At 41.0% G+C, this 17,420-nt stretch overlaps 1 protein-coding gene across 2 annotated transcripts in view; it reads right to left on the bottom strand.

Moving 5' to 3' along the window:
* The window catches only part of LOC135464328 (serine-rich adhesin for platelets-like), a 375,213-nt gene extending 358,987 nt beyond the window's left edge, over nt 1-16,226 (bottom strand). Inside the window, exons 1-7 of one of the 2 annotated variants that reach the window (XM_064741751.1) lie at nt 16,111-16,226; nt 5,372-7,499; nt 3,880-3,968; nt 2,813-2,871; nt 1,881-2,107; nt 1,299-1,473; nt 630-824 (exon numbers count right to left, since the gene is read on the bottom strand). In XM_064741751.1, the coding sequence (XP_064597821.1) occupies nt 630-824; nt 1,299-1,473; nt 1,881-2,107; nt 2,813-2,871; nt 3,880-3,968; nt 5,372-7,496 (2,870 nt within the window). In that variant the 5' untranslated portion in view covers nt 7,497-7,499; nt 16,111-16,226. The remainder of the gene's footprint in view (nt 1-629; nt 825-1,298; nt 1,474-1,880; nt 2,108-2,812; nt 2,872-3,879; nt 3,969-5,371; nt 7,500-16,110) is intronic. The other variant, XM_064741753.1, reaches the window with a different exon arrangement.
* Between the last annotated feature and the right edge of the window lie 1,194 nt (nt 16,227-17,420).

Below are 17,420 nucleotides of genomic sequence, written 5' to 3'. Positions count from 1 at the left end.
GCGGGGTATTTTTCTGCATGTCGTGCCCCGAAATCTGCGTGGAGATGATCTGTATCAGGTTTATATTATAATGTATCATTTATAATACTCTCTGAACGAAGTTAGGGAACAGGGCGGGTGTGGGGAGTTATGCTGCAATCTTTCAGACCCTGTCTGTCCGTCTGTTTGTCTGTACACACTATTTTGTACATTCATATCCTCCCAAGCTACTGTGCGGATTTCAATGAAACTTACTTCATTTTTTTCATAATTACCAACTATTGGGACTTTGAGTAATATTGACTTTTGGGAATTACCCTAGCGATTATTGACCTGGAGCGTACTAGACCTGGAACGTATTAGTTGACGGCTGGTATACGAATGTTTAGAGGCATGGATTCCAGGTATTCAGAATTTGTCTATGCACCTCCTCCCAAACTACTGCGCCAATTTCAATTAAACTTGTCATACATTTTGTCGATCATCTGCACCTGTGCATGATAAACTTTAATTGCAATCGGGTAATTATTTTCATGATTAGTCTTATTTTTGGATAATGTTGAGGAATGGAAGGGAGGTACATGTATTTCGGACATCCAGATTCTTGTTCAAGGATGTACTGGTAGATAGTATACTAGATCTCCACTCACTGGGATGTTTGCGAGGTCTTGTTGGATTTTCGTAGTTTACAGGTAAGGATAACCAGAATAGACAACAGAACGAGGAGACTTCCTCCACCAGTTCCGACGCCGATGGCGATTATTTTGTCTTTTTCAAGATCAAATTTCTCCACCCGGATACTGCAATCGTCCCCGCTGTAAACTGCGTCATCATTTGCTAAGCATCTGCAGACAGGAAGATAAGGACATCTTTATTTAACGAGGTAGTTTTCCCGCGTAATGACGACCCGGATTCAAGCTGGACTAAATATAGCTCTCTTGTAATACATCAGTTCTATGTAGCCAGTTTGCTAGAAAATCACCATCATAAAGACAGGGATTAACAGGAGAGGCCCTATTTACTTAAGGCGGGAACACATTGTAATGTTGTATTATTAGGAAGTGATGTTTGGTACCCAACATTCTTTTTCACTTATGGACTGCAGAGTTAACTATAGTTATGTTTTTTAGATGACCCTCCCACCCACTCTTAGACAGAGAGAGCCCAACACAGAAACCACCACGCCTCCATCTTGCCCTCAAACCCTCAGAATAAACAGGTAAGCAAATGTAACCAGATAGATGGGTCGGCTGTGAGGTGGCTTTGAAATAATTCTTTATGTAATTCTATGCAGATGATAGGAACAGTACGCTACTTACACACACGTAACTTTTCCTTCCCTTAGAGCGCATGTCCCGTGATCTCCACATCTCGCACCCCCTGTGTTACAGTCTGATTGGCAAAGAAGTTCGCCATGGGACCAGAGACAGCTGTATCCTTGGAGGCATCCAAGATCAACATTGTTGCAAGGGTCCTTTACAGTTTTGTTGATTGCTGCAACATTTTTTTACCTTTACATTTATTTACTGATCAACTAAATATTACACCGCGTGTCTTGCTACAAGGAGGTTCACTGACCTTGTACAAGGGCAGGACACACCTATAGTTCATAAAACAATATTGTATTCTATCTATTTAAATAACAATGCCAGTAATACCAATACAAACAAAGAAGATCATGGATAATCATAGCTGGCATTGTTATCCAAGAGGATAGAGAGCGCTGTTGTTCTATCAGTTACAAGATTTACTTCCCGTTGTGCCAATGACCAAAAACCTCACACCTTTCTTTTGCTGTATTTTATTCTTCATGGTTAACTTGTGATATTCTATTTTTTTCCCTTTTTAAGAGTTTCTCTTTCGTCGAAAATATCAAATGTTCAAAGCACAACAGCGATTACCTGATTCCAAATCAGCGTCGAACTTCTCTATGATGACGAACCCATTCGCAATAGGCACGCGACTCAGGTGAGGGACAGCTATCTCATTTATCTCCCTGTGTATGGTTTTTGTTATGGCGGCAACAGAATTATTTGAGCCTTGTTGAATGGCACTGGTGTCAAAGCTGACGGTGTGGTTACAGATCACGCTGCCTTTCCTGTGCAACACAAAATCAGTGCCACATATCCTTTAAAAGAAAAGACAGCAATGAATACAACCTTAGATATAAATTATTGTAATTTCGGAAGAAGGTTGGAAATCCTAAACGGCCACAGCAAGTATGTGTCATAGTGGCATTTAATTCCACTTAACCCGATGTATAGCGGTTTTGTACGCATTCATGGTTTTTAAATCAACGTTAAAATGAAGTTTTTATGAACAGTTGCAACCAAAGTACACATTTGTAGTCAACCTGGAAATTGTTCACGGCCTAAGAGTGAATGTCACCCCTAGATTATGGGCTGTCTTTCCCAACATCACTGGAAACTGTTGATTGCTTTATTTGCTATTTATACACTATTTCTTAGGGATGCCTTTGGCAACTGGTGTTTTCCGTTGTTCTGTAAATGGGTAATGGTATGATAAACTTTGAACGCCCTTTTACGGTTTACGAGTGGTATACGAATGTCGGAAATTATGCCCAGTTTCACACGGTCGCCTACATCTGCAGATTTACGTCTGGAGGTTGTCAAGAACCTATTGAACCAGTTACCTGGTTACCGTCGCATGACAAAAAATATTCTTCAGTTCGGCGTAAAATGCCAAACGCAGATAATTAAAAATAAATGAATTGGTGGTGTTTCTAATGAGTCGTTCCTTCTTATGCTAATAGCACCATAGCAGCTGATTCTGTCCTCTGTATTTCACGGACGCAAAGCTTATATGTACCTACCTTACATCATTAATCTTAACACTCTGGAATCCTGTGAGATTTTGATAGGCTATAGTCAGCTGTAAAAAAAAGAAAAAATTAGGACCACAAATAGAAGAAAACATCTACTTTTCATTTAAAGGAGATTGAAAGCTAAAGCAAATTCCCCTATGTACCATAACAGGATACTATTTTTCTTCTTATTATTTTTTGCCTGAATCTTCCCTGCTGCCATCCTGGCTCGTCGATAATATAATGAAAACGTAGAGTGAGTGAATGAGTGAGTGAGTGCTTGGGGTTTAACGTTGTACTCAACAATTTTTCAGTCTTATTACGACGAAGGAATCCTTAAGATGTATGTAATGTGCCTCCTTGTCGCAAGACGGGAAGACGTAGAGCATAGAGAGATAAACCAGAGAAGCGAAGACAGTGTGATAGTTGGCAAATGGTCACACGTAACAGGTGAAATATAACCTTTTGTTAATTTACCTCACTTACTTATTTGATTTATTTATTTGAATTAATTATTTCATTGGTGTTTTATGCTGTACTCAAAAATATTTTACTTATACGATGGTGGTGGCGAGCATTATGGTGATAGGAAAGCCACGATCATCAACAGGTTGTTGGAAGACATCTCCACGTATTGCCGGAGAAGACCCTACCAAGAGCTGGATTTGAACTCCGCATTGGTGAGAGGTTCCTGGGTCATTTTGCCGAGCTAGCACACTAACTACCTCCGGCAGGGAGGCCCCTTTACCTCCATTACGGTGTTATTCAAACAATTTGCGTAAATGCATAAATAGTAGCATATCAGACTCCCCCCTCCCCCCATAGGTAAAATAAATAATGCAGTGATGTTAATTACAAGATATTTTAGAATTACTCCACATTCTGTGTTATGATAACCTTTAACATACAAATGACTCACTCACACAACGGCAGTTCCCATATCAGTCCCAATCAGCTAGAACCTCAAATATGGCAAGTATAAATTTTTTAAAAATCTTAGGTAAAAGTAACAATTTCGTATATTTGGGATGTTTAAGACTTTGCTGTAACGATACACTTGTATGACTTGTTCTTACTACTCGTTTGAATTCAACTTTATATTCCTCTTGCTTGGCCGCGTCATATGTCTGGTTTACGGTGATAGGAACACTTAACTTGTACAACACTGAAACAAAAACATATAGATGTAAATATCTCTGTCACCTCGTACATTATTTGATCTTTTCACGATTAACTGACAAAATTAGTTTATATCAACTTTAAATGACCTTTCGACAAATGATCATCATGAACGTTTTGAAATCACTACTGTATTGTGTAATGTTCTCTCCTCCACGATAAGGGAAACCAGATGTCAGTTTGTTGTTGTCAAATGAGCCAAATACTCAGCTCACCTTTTTGAATTCCCTGCTTTTTAAAAAGAAATAAAGACACAATGCTTCTTTCTAACCTACCGGATTCGTAGAATGGGCCAGACTTATTGCCTCTTGCTAACCAACAGGCTTCCAATAGGAGACATACTCAATGTTTCTTTCTAAAATACAGGCTTCGTAAAAAGAGTCAGACTCAATGCTTCGTTCTAAGCTGCCCGTTTCGTAAAAGGAGACAGACTTGTTCCCTCTTCCTAACCAACAGGCTCCGAAAAGGAAACAGACCCAATGCTTCGCTCTAAGCTACCAGTTGCGTAAAAGGAGACAGACTTATTGCCTCTTGCTAACCCACAGGCTTCGAAAAGGAAACAGACTCAATGTTTCTTTATAAAATACAGGCTTTGTAAAAAGAGACAGACAAATGCTTCCTTCTAAGGTACCGACTTTGTAAAAAGAGACAGACTCAATGCTTCGTTCTAAGCTACCCGTTTCGTAAAAAGAGACAGACTCAATGCTTTTTCTTTAAATTTATTTTTATAACACGATAATTCTGGCTCGGCGTGTATCGGCGTGTAAAAAGGCAGGGAGATAAAGATCCAGTTTTCCCACGTTTCCACGTGTGACATACATGTACATCATATTGATGAAAGGTAAGTGGCCACCAGCCAACTTCATGCAAGGCTTCACAAAATAGCACAGCCCATTATATCCCTGTCTTCTGGTGACATGGCGATTACATGGCAAACAACCAAGGGAATGAACACTAAAATGATATATATGTCAGATGAAAGATCACTGAACAATGTCCGGGAAATAATAAATAAATAAATAAATATCAACTGGATATAAAATGGTGTGTTTATTTATTTATTTGATTGGTGTTTTGCGCCATACTCAAGAATATTTTAGTTATACGACGGCTGCCAGGGTTATGATGGAAGGAAACCGAACATCGCCTGGGGGAAACCCACGATCATCCGCCGGTTGCTCGCAGACATACGCGCGTAAGACCGGAAAGAAAGCCAGATGAACTGGACTTGAACTCACAACGACCGCATTGGTGAGTGGCTTCAGGGTTATTGTGCCCGCTGGCACGATAGCCACTGGGTCATGGAGGACGTCAGGGAGTCATAAGTGTTGCTCTCATTTACAAAGAAAAAACGTGCCACATTTAGTCTGTTGGAGGAATGATTCCTACCTTTAGCAGGTGTGTAGATGCCCTGCATAGTGGTGGTTGGTACAGGAGATAACGTTGTAACTCTGGGCGTTGATGTTGTGGAATCTGTAGTCACTGATATCGTGCTACCTGCAGTGACAGGTGCTGTGGTATCTCCACTGGCAAATGTCGTTGTATCCTCACTGGCAGATGTCGTTGTATCTCCACTGGCAGATGTCGTTGTATCTCCAGTGGTAAATGTCGTTGTATCTCTAGTGGTAGATGTCGTTGTATCTCCACTGGCAGATGTCGTTGTATCTCCACTGGCAGATGTCGTTGTATCTCCACTGGCAGATGTTGTATCTCCACTGGCAGATGTCGTTGGATCTCCAGTGGTAAATGTCGTCGTATCTCTAGTGGTAGATGTCGTTGTATCTCCACTGGCAGATGTCGTTGTATCTTCACTACCAAATGTCGTCGTAGCTCCATTGGTAGATGGTGTTGTGTCTCCACTGTAAAATGTCGTATCTCCACTGGAAGATATCGTTGTATCTCCACTGGCAGGTGTCGTATCTCTACTGCCAAATGTCAGTGTATCTGTAGTGGTAGATGCCATGGGATCCCCACTGGCAGATGGTGTTGTACCTCCACTGACAGATGGTGTTGTACCTCCACTGGCAGATGATGTTGTATCTCCACTGGCAGATGTCGTTGTGTCTCCACTGGCAAATGTCGTTGGATCTCCACTGGCAGACGTCGTATCTCCACCGGAAGATGTCGTTGTATCTCCACTGGCAGATGTATCTCCACTGGCAGATGTCGTTGTATCTCCATTGGACGATGTCGTTGTATCTCCACTGGCAGAAGTCGTTGTATCTCCACTGGAAGAAATCGCTGTATTTCCACTGGAAGATGTTGTTGTTTCTCCACTGGAAGATGTGGTTGTATCTCCAGTGGTAAATGTCATTGTATCTCCAGTGGTAGATGCAAAGGGATCTCCACTGGTAGATGTCGTTGTATCGCCACTGGAATATGTCGTTGTACCTCCACTGGCAGATGTCGTTGTGTTTCCACTGGCAGATGGTGTTGTGTCTCCACTGGCAGATGTCGTTGTGCCTCCACTGGCAGATGTCGTTGTATCTCCACTGGCAGAAGTCGTTGTATCTCCACTGGAAGAAATCGTTGTATTTCCACTGGAAGATGTTGTTGTTTCTCCACTGGAAGATGTCGTTGTATCTCCAGTGGTAAATGTCATTGTATCTCCAGTGGTAGATGCAAAGGGATCCCCACTGGTAGATGACAAGGGATCTCCACTGGCAGATGGTGTATCTCCACTGGCAGACATCGTTGTATCTCCACTGACAGATGGTGTTGTGTCTCCACTGGAAGATGTCGTTGTATCGCCACTGGAATATGTCGTTGTACCTCCACTGGCAGATGTCGTTGTGTCTCCACTGCCAGATGGTGTTGTGTCTCCACTGGAAGATGTCGTTGTATCGCCACTGGAATATGTCGTTGTACCTCCACTGGCAGATGTCGTGTCTCCACCGGCAGATGTCGTTGTATCTCCACTGGAATATGTCGTTGTATCTCCATTGGCAGATGTCGTTGTATCTCCACTGGCAAATGTCAGTGTATCTCCAGTGGTAGAAGCCATGAGATCTCCACTGGCAGAAGTCGTTGTATCTCCACTGGCAGATGTCGTTGTATCTCCACTGGAAGATGCTGTTGTCTCTCCACTAGAAGATGTCGTTGTATCTCTAATGGAAGATGTCGTTGTATCTCCACTGGCAGATGTCGTTGTATCTCTACTGGCAGATGTCGTTGTATCTTCACTGGCAGATGTTATTGTATGTCCACTGGCAGATGTCGTTGTATCTTCACTGGCAGATGTTATTGTATGTCCACTGGCAGATGTCGTTGTATCACTGCTGGCAGATGTCATGAGATCTTCACTCGCAGAGGTTGTTAGGAGAGACGTAACAGAAGTATTCATAGACGGTGTTACAGACTCTTGTGTATCACTGGGCCCCACAGAAGACTGGGTAGTAGAGGCTGTTGTAACGGACTCCGTTGTACCAGGTGACTGTGAAGTGGATGCCGCTAAAGGTAAATTTGTGAGCCCGGCTAGTAACAGCATGTATACGATAGTCTCCATTTTGACCATGACCTGAAAGAAGTTTGAAGACAAGTTTAGATGACCATATAGTGATGGAGTGTGTGATTGCTTGGCGTTTAACGTCGTGCTCAACAATTTACTCAACTCAGTCATATAACGACGAAGGAATCTGTAGAGTGCAAGTAATGTGCCTGTTTTGTTGCAGGACGGATTTCCAATGCTCTTTTATTTAGTGCTGCTTCACTGAGACGCCTTACCGAAGGCAAATGAGCGGCAGTGCAAGAGCCATTATACTGTTACGGCTCAATCAGTCGTTGCTGATTATCCGCTTCATGCTGAACGTCAAGACAGAAAGTTACAACGTCCTCTTATAAGGTTTTAGGTGTGGCTTTACCCGGGATTGATATAGTGATAGAAAAATCTGCAGTGAAAATGAGACAAAAGTAGAACAATGCAGACATACTTGTAATCTATTAAAGAAGTTGCTTCGTCAATACAGAAGGGGGATAACTATGACAAGCTCTCATTAGAGGTATCAGGTTTCTCTCCAGCTCTCAGGACCAGCAGGTCGGGGAGTCGAATCCAGCTTTTGCTGGTTCAGTCGTGATTTTATTGCATTAAATTTTTTTATCAGATACCACGTGAAGGACACAGATTTATTCACAATAGACTAGATCCCATATGCGCGTCCTGAGCGAGTAAGCTATGAATAAAGCGATAAACACAAAACAAATAGACAAGTATATATAGCTATCCTCTGACAAATCATTACCTGGTATATAAAGAGACATTATCTTCACATAACAGTATGTAGTATCATGACGGAAACCAGACAAATCTTCTTGAAATGTGATATTAATATCTATAAATGTTAGGCTAGCTTTAAGGGAATCATTCTCTGTAACGAAACTTCAATTCCGATGAGAAACGAACCTGGTGAACAGAGCACAAGCTACAAACTAAGACTTTTATGTAGACCAACCTCTATCATTTTAGGAGTACATATCTGCCACTTGGCAACTAAAACAATCTATCGAAGCTGTGCAGGTGACAATATGGCTATGAACCCAATCACGTGACCTATCATCCCACCGAGTAAAAGTGGACGACGAAATCAAGTGGCGAAGCATGTGTCAGTGAACACATCTGTGTGGTCAATAGTAGCCGATGTAGATCAAATGAAACCTAACAAATAGTTAGCAAAGTCGCAGCTATAATGACCAATGGACGCTAAGAGGATTTCAAATTATGCACGATTTACACGTGATCACATGAAATTAATGACATACTACAACTAAAATATGATAAAATATGAAGATCGGGGCTTCCATGGCCGAGTTCATCTCATGCTGGTTTTCTCTACCGTCGTGGATTGAAAAATCTACCAGCAGTAACCTACGGATGGTCGTGGGATTCCACGGAACACTGTTTAACGCGGTTTAACACCACTATAATGCTGGCCGCCTTCGTACATATGGGAAATATTCCTGACTACGGCTTAAAATAAAATTGCGGTCGATTTAGGCCTGAGTAATTGTTTGCAGTGACACCTAAACTGACCAATCCACTCTTGCAGGACTCCTGGTTGTCCACGATAGTCACGTGCACGAAATCAATGACACACTATAACAAATATATATATATATACTGTTCACCAAGATCGGGGGCATCCGCGGCCGAGCCGTAGGGTGCTATACAATACTCCATGGGCCTCTCACTAGTGTGATAACTCAACTTGAAGCTCATGGTAAATTCCTCTACAGTTGTATGTGGGAGTGTTTGCCAGCAACCTGCGGATGGCTGTGAGTTTCTCTCGGGCTCTTTCATGATTCCTCCAACCATAGTGATGGCGTATAAGTTAAATATTCTTGAGTATGACGTAAAACACCAATCAAATCGTTTTCGTTGATTCAGTGTACATTGCTGTAGCCAGTACGATTAGAATTAGTCAGAATTATGCTGATTGTACCGAGTAGCAAATGTATTTCGTGCGTGGACAAAGCACTCCGACCGGGTAATGCCTTTAGAATCTCCAAAATCCCGACGATATCGTAGGATTGATATCGTAGGATTGATATCGTAGGATTGATATCGTAGGATCGATATCGTAGGATTGAGATTCACTAAGATCACATATTATACCTGAAGGTCACGACATACTGGGTTTGCGACCATGGTACGACTTACCAGCGACCGAAAAATGTTGGAATCGAGGGGAAAATCGCAGAAAGAGTACAGGTCGTAGGTGATCACCAGAGAAAAATCAGTCGTGGCAAGGTTGAGAGTCATGCTTAAAACGTCTAAGTCCATGTGACACTGGGTTTGACAACTGAAAAATGTTGGAATCGAGGGGAAAATCGCAGAAAGAGTACAGGTCGTAGGTGATCACCAGAGAAAAATCAGTCGTGGCAAGGTTGAGAGTCATGCTTAAAACGTCGAAGTCCATGTGACACTGGGTTTGACAACTGAAAAATGTTGGAATCGAGGGGAAAATTGCAGAAAGAGTACAGGTCGTAGGTGATCACCAGAGAAAAATCAGTCGTGGCAAGGTTGAGAGTCATGCTTAAAACGTCTAAGTCCATGTGACACTGGGTTTGGCGACTGAAAAATGTTGGAATCGAGGGGAAAATTGCAGAAAGAGTACAGGTCGTAGGTGATCACCAGAGAAAAATCAGTCGTGGCAAGGTTGAGAGTCATGCTTAAAACGTCGAAGTCCATGTGACACTGGGTTTGACAACTGAAAAATGTTGGAATCGAGGGGAAAATTGCAGAAAGAGTACAGGTCGTAGGTGATCACCAGAGAAAAATCAGTCGAGGCAAGGTTGAGAGTCATGCTTAAAACGTCTAAGTCCATGTGACACTGGGTTTGGCGACTGAAAAATGTTGGAATTGCAAGCAAATCGTAGAACAAGGGCGCGGCTGGTCGTTGGAGTCGAGTTTGATCACCATCACCTCCAGCAACAAGGTCGAAGATCATATTCTGAACGCTTGATCGGCGACATTACATCGTAAATTTCTATGAATAAGATACTCATGACCAGGTAAACGAAATTGTAGTTTCGGTAAAAATTCTGACAAAGAGAGGGAAAGACATACACGAAGAGACAAAGGAACGCCGGTAAAAGCATAGCCTTGCTGGCGAAAGTAACAAATAAATCAATAAATATTCCAAGAATCAAAAGAGACAATTATATATGTAACAAAATAGTTGAGTACTTTAAAATCGTATTGACAAAGTAACGGAGATGGAAATTGATTTCAAATGCAAATGGAGTAGCAATTACATATTATTCAAATGGAAAACAAATGTATAAGAGCACGAGTGGAGACGAGGGTAAACGTATGGTTGTTTGTTTAAATGTTTGTGTTTTGATTTATATAAACGCACCCTGGAATCGATCCCCAATTCTCCTGCTGGTAATTTAGAAAATGAACGTTCAAACGGCGAGACCGCTATAGCGCTGTCTGTTGTATTTATTTATTTATTTACTTACTTACTGTTTTATTTATTTATTTATTTATTTGGTGTTTTACGCCGTACTCAAGAGTATTTAACTTATACGACGGCGGCCAGCATTGTGGTGGAAGGGAAATCGGGCAGAGCCCGGGGAAACCCACGACCAACCGCAAGCTATTGGCAGACCTTCCCACTTACGCCCGGAGAGGAAGCCAACATGAGTTGGTTGTATCTATGCAAACATGTAAAATGACAATTTATTCAGGAACCAATGAGACAGCGAGTTGTTACCCGTATAGGAACGATCCGTTTGGCTGTAGTGGAAAACCACAGCGGTTGTGTCAGGCAGTGACCGTACTCAACATACCGAAAGTCTGACACTGCATGCTATATTTATTTGGTAAACACGTGAATGGTATCTTCAAATGATAGGTGATGATACTGATAAATATGTAATTTTCCTCCACATGATAAAAAAACTGATATATATTTCATCGATGAGTGATGACAAGCAAATTGATGGAGATACTAACTCCCTGGTTTAAAGAAGAACAGAATGGCTGACGACCAGGTGGAAGGTCAAGCAGACAGACTGATCAAGGCTGGTTGTTAGTCTAAGAGACAGAGGCCGGTTTCATGAAGCTTGCTTAGTGTTAAATTGCCCTTAGCTAAGTGCACTTTATATCTCTACAACATACGTGTCATGGCAGTTAAGGGCTCACTTAGCTAAGTGAGCTTCATGAAACCGGTCCCATGACAAACTAATTATAAAGTGAGTGAGTGCCTCATTACTGAATAAATGACTTGCTAATCAACTAACTGACGAACTTTGTTACTTCTTAGCTATGTGATAGATTGTCTTTTCTTCCCAGGTAAAAAGACTGACTGACTGACTGACTAAATTAGTTGGTGTCTTTGTTACTGACTGACCGACTTCCTGTACTTGCTGAGTAACTGACTAACTCTGTGACTATCTGTTTGCCACGATTGACTGACTGAATAAAAGACTGACTACCGTTATTTTTCTTTGTTTCAAAATGACTGACAGACTGACAGATTGAAATGGTGCACATGTAAAACAACGCCATACATATTTTGGCTAAACATTTAGCACGCCAGCGCGACACAATGACCAAGGAGCCTCTCACCACTGCGGTCGCTGTGAGTTCAACTGCCGCTCATGCACCATGGTAACGTGCTACTGCAGGACAAATTCCACATTCGTAGGTTTCCCCCGGGCTGTACACGGTTTCCTCCTACCATAATGCTGGCCGGCGTCGTATAAGTAAAATATTATTGAGTACGGCGTAGAAATAAAAAAATATATTTGGTGTTTTACCCCGTACTCAAGAATATTTCACTTATACGACTGCGGCCAACATTATGGTGGGAGGAAACACACGACCATCCGCAGGTTCCTGCAGATCACAAACTTACGTATGTATTGACCGATTAAGGGCCAAATTAGCAGACTGACTGGGTTGGCATCGGGTTCTGCCCGTTTTTCACACATAATAATTCTGGCCGTCGACGTGCATGTAACACAAACACAAATGAAATAAATAAATAAATCAGTAAATGAGTTGCCAACCCACCACAGCAACGTAGAAATATACATTAATTTCGTTGATGCAGGTCTATTTTCGCCACACTTCACAAGACAATTTTCGCCAATTTTCCCGTAAATAGAAAGCGGTAATTGTAATCCATCACAATTTATGAAAAATATTGACATAAGAGTGGACTTAAGGAGTTTCATGATTTTATGCCTCAGCATTCCCTGTTCCCACATTCGTTATTCTTCTGACAATGAATGTGTTGCCTATTCCCACATTCGTTATACTTCTGACAACGAATGTGTTGCCTGTTCCCACATTCGATATACTTGTGACAATGAATATGTTGCCTGTTCCCACATTCGTTATACTTGTGACAATGAATGTGTTTCCTGTTCCCACATTCGTTATACTTCTGACAACGAATGTGTTGCCTGGAATAAATCCACATCAACATTTCGAACCTTCACAAAAAACTCACAACACAGATTAAAATCAGCTTTCTTACTGAATCAGGTAGATTAGTGGGGCTGGGGTGGGTGTGGTGAGATATCCTAACAGCTATGTAAATGACTTTTCCCGTGGCCTGACATGCACCATGTACAACTGCAGAACAAGCACAATCTCTTTGCTCTCTATAGGCTATGACCAAAACTCACGATGCGTTGGTTTGTTTGACTAACGACAGAGTCAGCCTTGATCAGACAATACATGGCATTAGACAAGGGCGGGGGGGGGGGGGGGGCTGGGTGGCATGCGGGGGCTATAGCCCCCCTCCCAGATTTTGTCTAGACTTTGTGGAGATCTAGAGGAAATATTTATCCCGTGAATAAACAGAACTTTAGCACAGGTTGAGACAAACCCAAATTTTTAATTTTAATCTGCGCTACTCCTTACGCAATTCAGTCCTTTTCCGACTTTTTTTTATATTGTTTAGTTTTCAAGCTCTCTGGCAGAATCGTTCATCGCCTGCGTGCGCCTGCTTTGCTCTTGTGGTACACAGCGTAAGTATGCACTGGTTGCAAGTAGTGAGTTATGCACTTTTGTTCAAGACTTATTGTGTACTTAGAATCAAGATGGCGACGCTAATATCGTTTTCGTTAATGTAATAAATGAGAACCGATCTTCAGCTGTAATAGCAGACGGCACGACTAAATTACATAGCAAGTATAGGACCTGTAGCAAAAACGAAAATGCGCAGACCGCCCCCCCCCCCCCCTTTATTGATTGGAACATACTGCTTTAACATTTCTCAAAAAAAGTTGTTAGGACAAGGAATTAAACACTTACTAATTTAATTTACAAACGACAATTTTCGTGTTACATGGAGGTGATGAAGTCTTTCCGTAGTATAAAGAAGTATATAATAATAGCAAGCGAAGTGTCCAAATAACGAATTTTTTTTCTGTTTGCCATCAGCAGCAACTTCAGAGCTGACGCTAGGCGATACATGATTCAATATTTCAGTTTTATTTAAACAATTTTTAAGACTGATACAGAATCTACAATTCCAATGTAAATTAAGGTTATTTTGTTTAAACAGAGCAAAGGATTTTTACAATCCCAACCCCGCCCTTAAGTCCTTTGTACCAGTTGTTCGTCACTTGAGATGACAACGTCCGCGACCCCTGTGACCTCTGTAAGTAACATCGTGATATCGGATATAATCACATAGGAGGGGTGGTGAAAAGCAGACGCTAATAGTATCAAGCGAGTGCATTGTCTACGCCTCACTGTGGCTTTGTTGATATTCAGCCTATATATCAGATAAAACCATATCGGAAGACACCATTTTTGGAGGGAAAAAATGTGATAAAATTTCAATGCTCTAAGAAACCCTCCAAAAACATTCCTGCGATCGACAGAGCTTTCAGAATCACGTAATTCAGAATGAGCAATTTATAATAACGGACAAAGTTTTAGGTCATTGTTTTGGCATATGAGAGTAGAGGAGACATGATAAATTGTCTCCCTACAGATTACAGTGGTATTTATAAGCCTAACATCACATTGTCTTCCTAAAAGCCGCAAATGTTAAAGTGGTAACAAATGCTGTACTGATACAAAGTGTTAAAAACTGTAAAGTATAATTGCCAACAAATTAAAATGTAACATTACGTAATTGTTGTCTGCAGGTTCAAGCACAATGTATTTATTTGGTGTTTTAGGCAATACTCAAGAATATTTCATATGACGGCGACCAGAATTATGGTGGGAGGAAGCAGGACAGAACTCGGGGGAAAACCCACGACCGTCCGCAGCAAAAACAGTGTAAGATTATAAGACATTTGGCTTTCATACAGCGCAGCACAACATCTAAGAGCGATACTTCTACACAAAATAGGCCTAGTGTTAACTTACACTTTCTAACCTAACAGTATAAAACCTTTCCTTCCTCCGTCACTGCCAAAATCTTGAATTTAACATTACTGAAATGATTTAAATATTTCCGTTTAAGAGACTGGCACTATTTTACATTCAATCAGTTAAGTATAATTTATTTTTCCCGTAAATCGCACAGTATTATAGGGTTTTCATATGTTCGTGAGTGTTCTTGTTTGGAACACTGTAAAGGTCAACAAGCTCAATCCGTTTTTGTACAGTTGTATTATTTTAAAAGACCCTGTTTAAGGGTTTACTTTATAAGCACTTTTATTTCAACAGCCTAGATTCGCGTGCTACACTTTATTAAAATATTTGACCGATATTGTGCAAATGGCTATAATTTTAAATGAACAAACTGGACAAAATTCAGCCAAAAAAAACAGTTATCGAACTGCAACAATCGACGCTCATCGCAAAGAACTGTATCAGAACGCTGAATGTGCCTCCGTGAAAATGGAAAATTAGCTCAGTTCACTATTTAGCTTTAATCTGAACGTTATTTCTGCCAGAACTAAAATGAAAGAAAAAAATAAGTGTTCCGCTAACGACAAACGTCAGATATTATCACATGGTGACATATTGATAACCTTTATATTTGTGCTTATTGTGAATGGCTTACACGAGTATTCGCTCGTAACCGATTTGATATGAAGATAAAACCTTTAGATTCAAACTTCATGGATGTAGATTTGTTCAGTGCGAATGTTGATGAGCACAAGCACACTTAGACCATTAAATTCAATAATAAATGCAGGTAGGTTTACTTTTCCCGTTTCATTGTTTGTTGTTGTTGTTCTTGTTTAAACCAATCTGTTAAAATTGGAGTGAGTGCTTGGGGTTTAACGTAGTACTTAGCAATTTTTCAGTCACATGACGACGAACTAAAAATTGGAAGCAAATCTTAGAAGGACGTTAATGAAACGACAGTAAAAAAAATGAAACAATGAATGTAAAGATGTATAACACAAAAGACGTAAAGTGACCTAGATGACAATGGGTGGCCGGCGACCCGACCCGGCTACAGGTTAACGTTTGTTGAGCACCACGTCTCCCACTAGCATAGTGTGCGTATCTGTACATCACACGTACGTAGGGAAGCTCTGAAGTTGACTAAATGTCGGTGGTTTACCCTTCGCCTCATAAGACTCATAGTATGAAAGAAATGTTCCTGAGTATGGCGTTAAAAAAACAAACAAATGAATAAATAAATAAATAAATAAATAAATAAATGGATAAATAAATAAGATAGACTGGTCAATCTTACCTTTCAGGCTATAAATTCCGGAAAAAGAGAACAACTGATCTGGTTTTTGTTGAAGTCCCTTTCACAATAAATGTACCCACATGAATATGTACAGACACATGTTTTGGATTATGAACCGGATTTCGCGATGTCACGGTAATCACGAGAATGTAGATCGGACACAACGAAATATCATGTCACAAGAATATGTTAGAGTAGTTATATGTTTACTCTAACCCCGCCCGTTTGAGTTGCAGGCTAAACTTTCGTTTGTATGACGTTAGGCTAATCCTAACTGAGGGTGGCTCTCAGTCAGGTCCGCAAGTTTGAAATCTGATACGTTTAAGTTACTCATTTGTATTCTAGTTGTTCTACAGATTGAGATGCTATGATAGCAGGCCGGTATCTATTCCAGTCTGCCATATCTGACCCACTAATAGTCACGTGATTTCTTACTTGTCGAAAGAGGGAGCCCTCCATGGCCTGATGGGAAGCGTGCTAGAGCAGCACAATGATCCAGAAGCCTCTCATCCATACGATCGCTGTGAGTTCAAGTCCAGCTCATGCTGGCTTCCTCTCTAGGTGTAGGTCTGCCAGCACCCTGCGCTTGGTCGTGAGTTTCCCTCTGGCTCTGCTCTGTTTCCTTTCTTCATAACGCTGACCGCCGTTGTATAAGTGCAATACAGTACGGCGTAAAACTCAAATCAAATCAAATACGTAAATAAATATTTGTCGAAACGGGACCAGTCCCAGTATTTGTTAATAAAAATATTTCTGCTGAAACTATTTTTCATATTCATCAAAGGACTGGTATGGTAAAGCACGGAATCGATCCCAGAAACAAGAAACGAAACTGACTATAGCCGTGAGTGACATCTGTTGACACACTCTTAAGGCCACTTCTTAAGGCCACTTCTTTTTTCAGTTCTGCTTAACTCCTCTTTTCCAACTCACGCTGGCTTCCTTTCTGGTCGTTCGTGGGAAGGTTTGTCAGCAACCTGCCCATGGTCGTGGGTTTACTCCGGGTTTTGTCCGGTCTCCTTCCATCATATAAGTGAAATATTCCGGAGTACGGCGTAAAACACTGATCAAATAAATAAATAAATTACATCTTTTACGTCTAACTTAAAGACAGATATATATGAGTAGTATAACACCGGCTCCACCATAAGTGAAATATTTTTGAGGACGGCGTAAAAAAACCAATCAAAGAAATAAATTTATTTGTCAAATAGTCCGGATATTCCGGTTTCCTTCACCTGAGAACCTGGGTCCCGTCAAATACGTGAAAAATTTTTAAATATGATGTACAACACTTATAAATTAAAGTA

Source organism: Liolophura sinensis, chromosome 4 (assembly GCF_032854445.1).
Source record: "Liolophura sinensis isolate JHLJ2023 chromosome 4, CUHK_Ljap_v2, whole genome shotgun sequence".
Lineage (NCBI taxonomy): Eukaryota > Metazoa > Mollusca > Polyplacophora > Chitonida > Chitonidae > Liolophura > Liolophura sinensis.
Note: the sequence above shows the minus strand (reverse complement) of the source record. Positions and strands in the feature narration are given on the sequence as shown.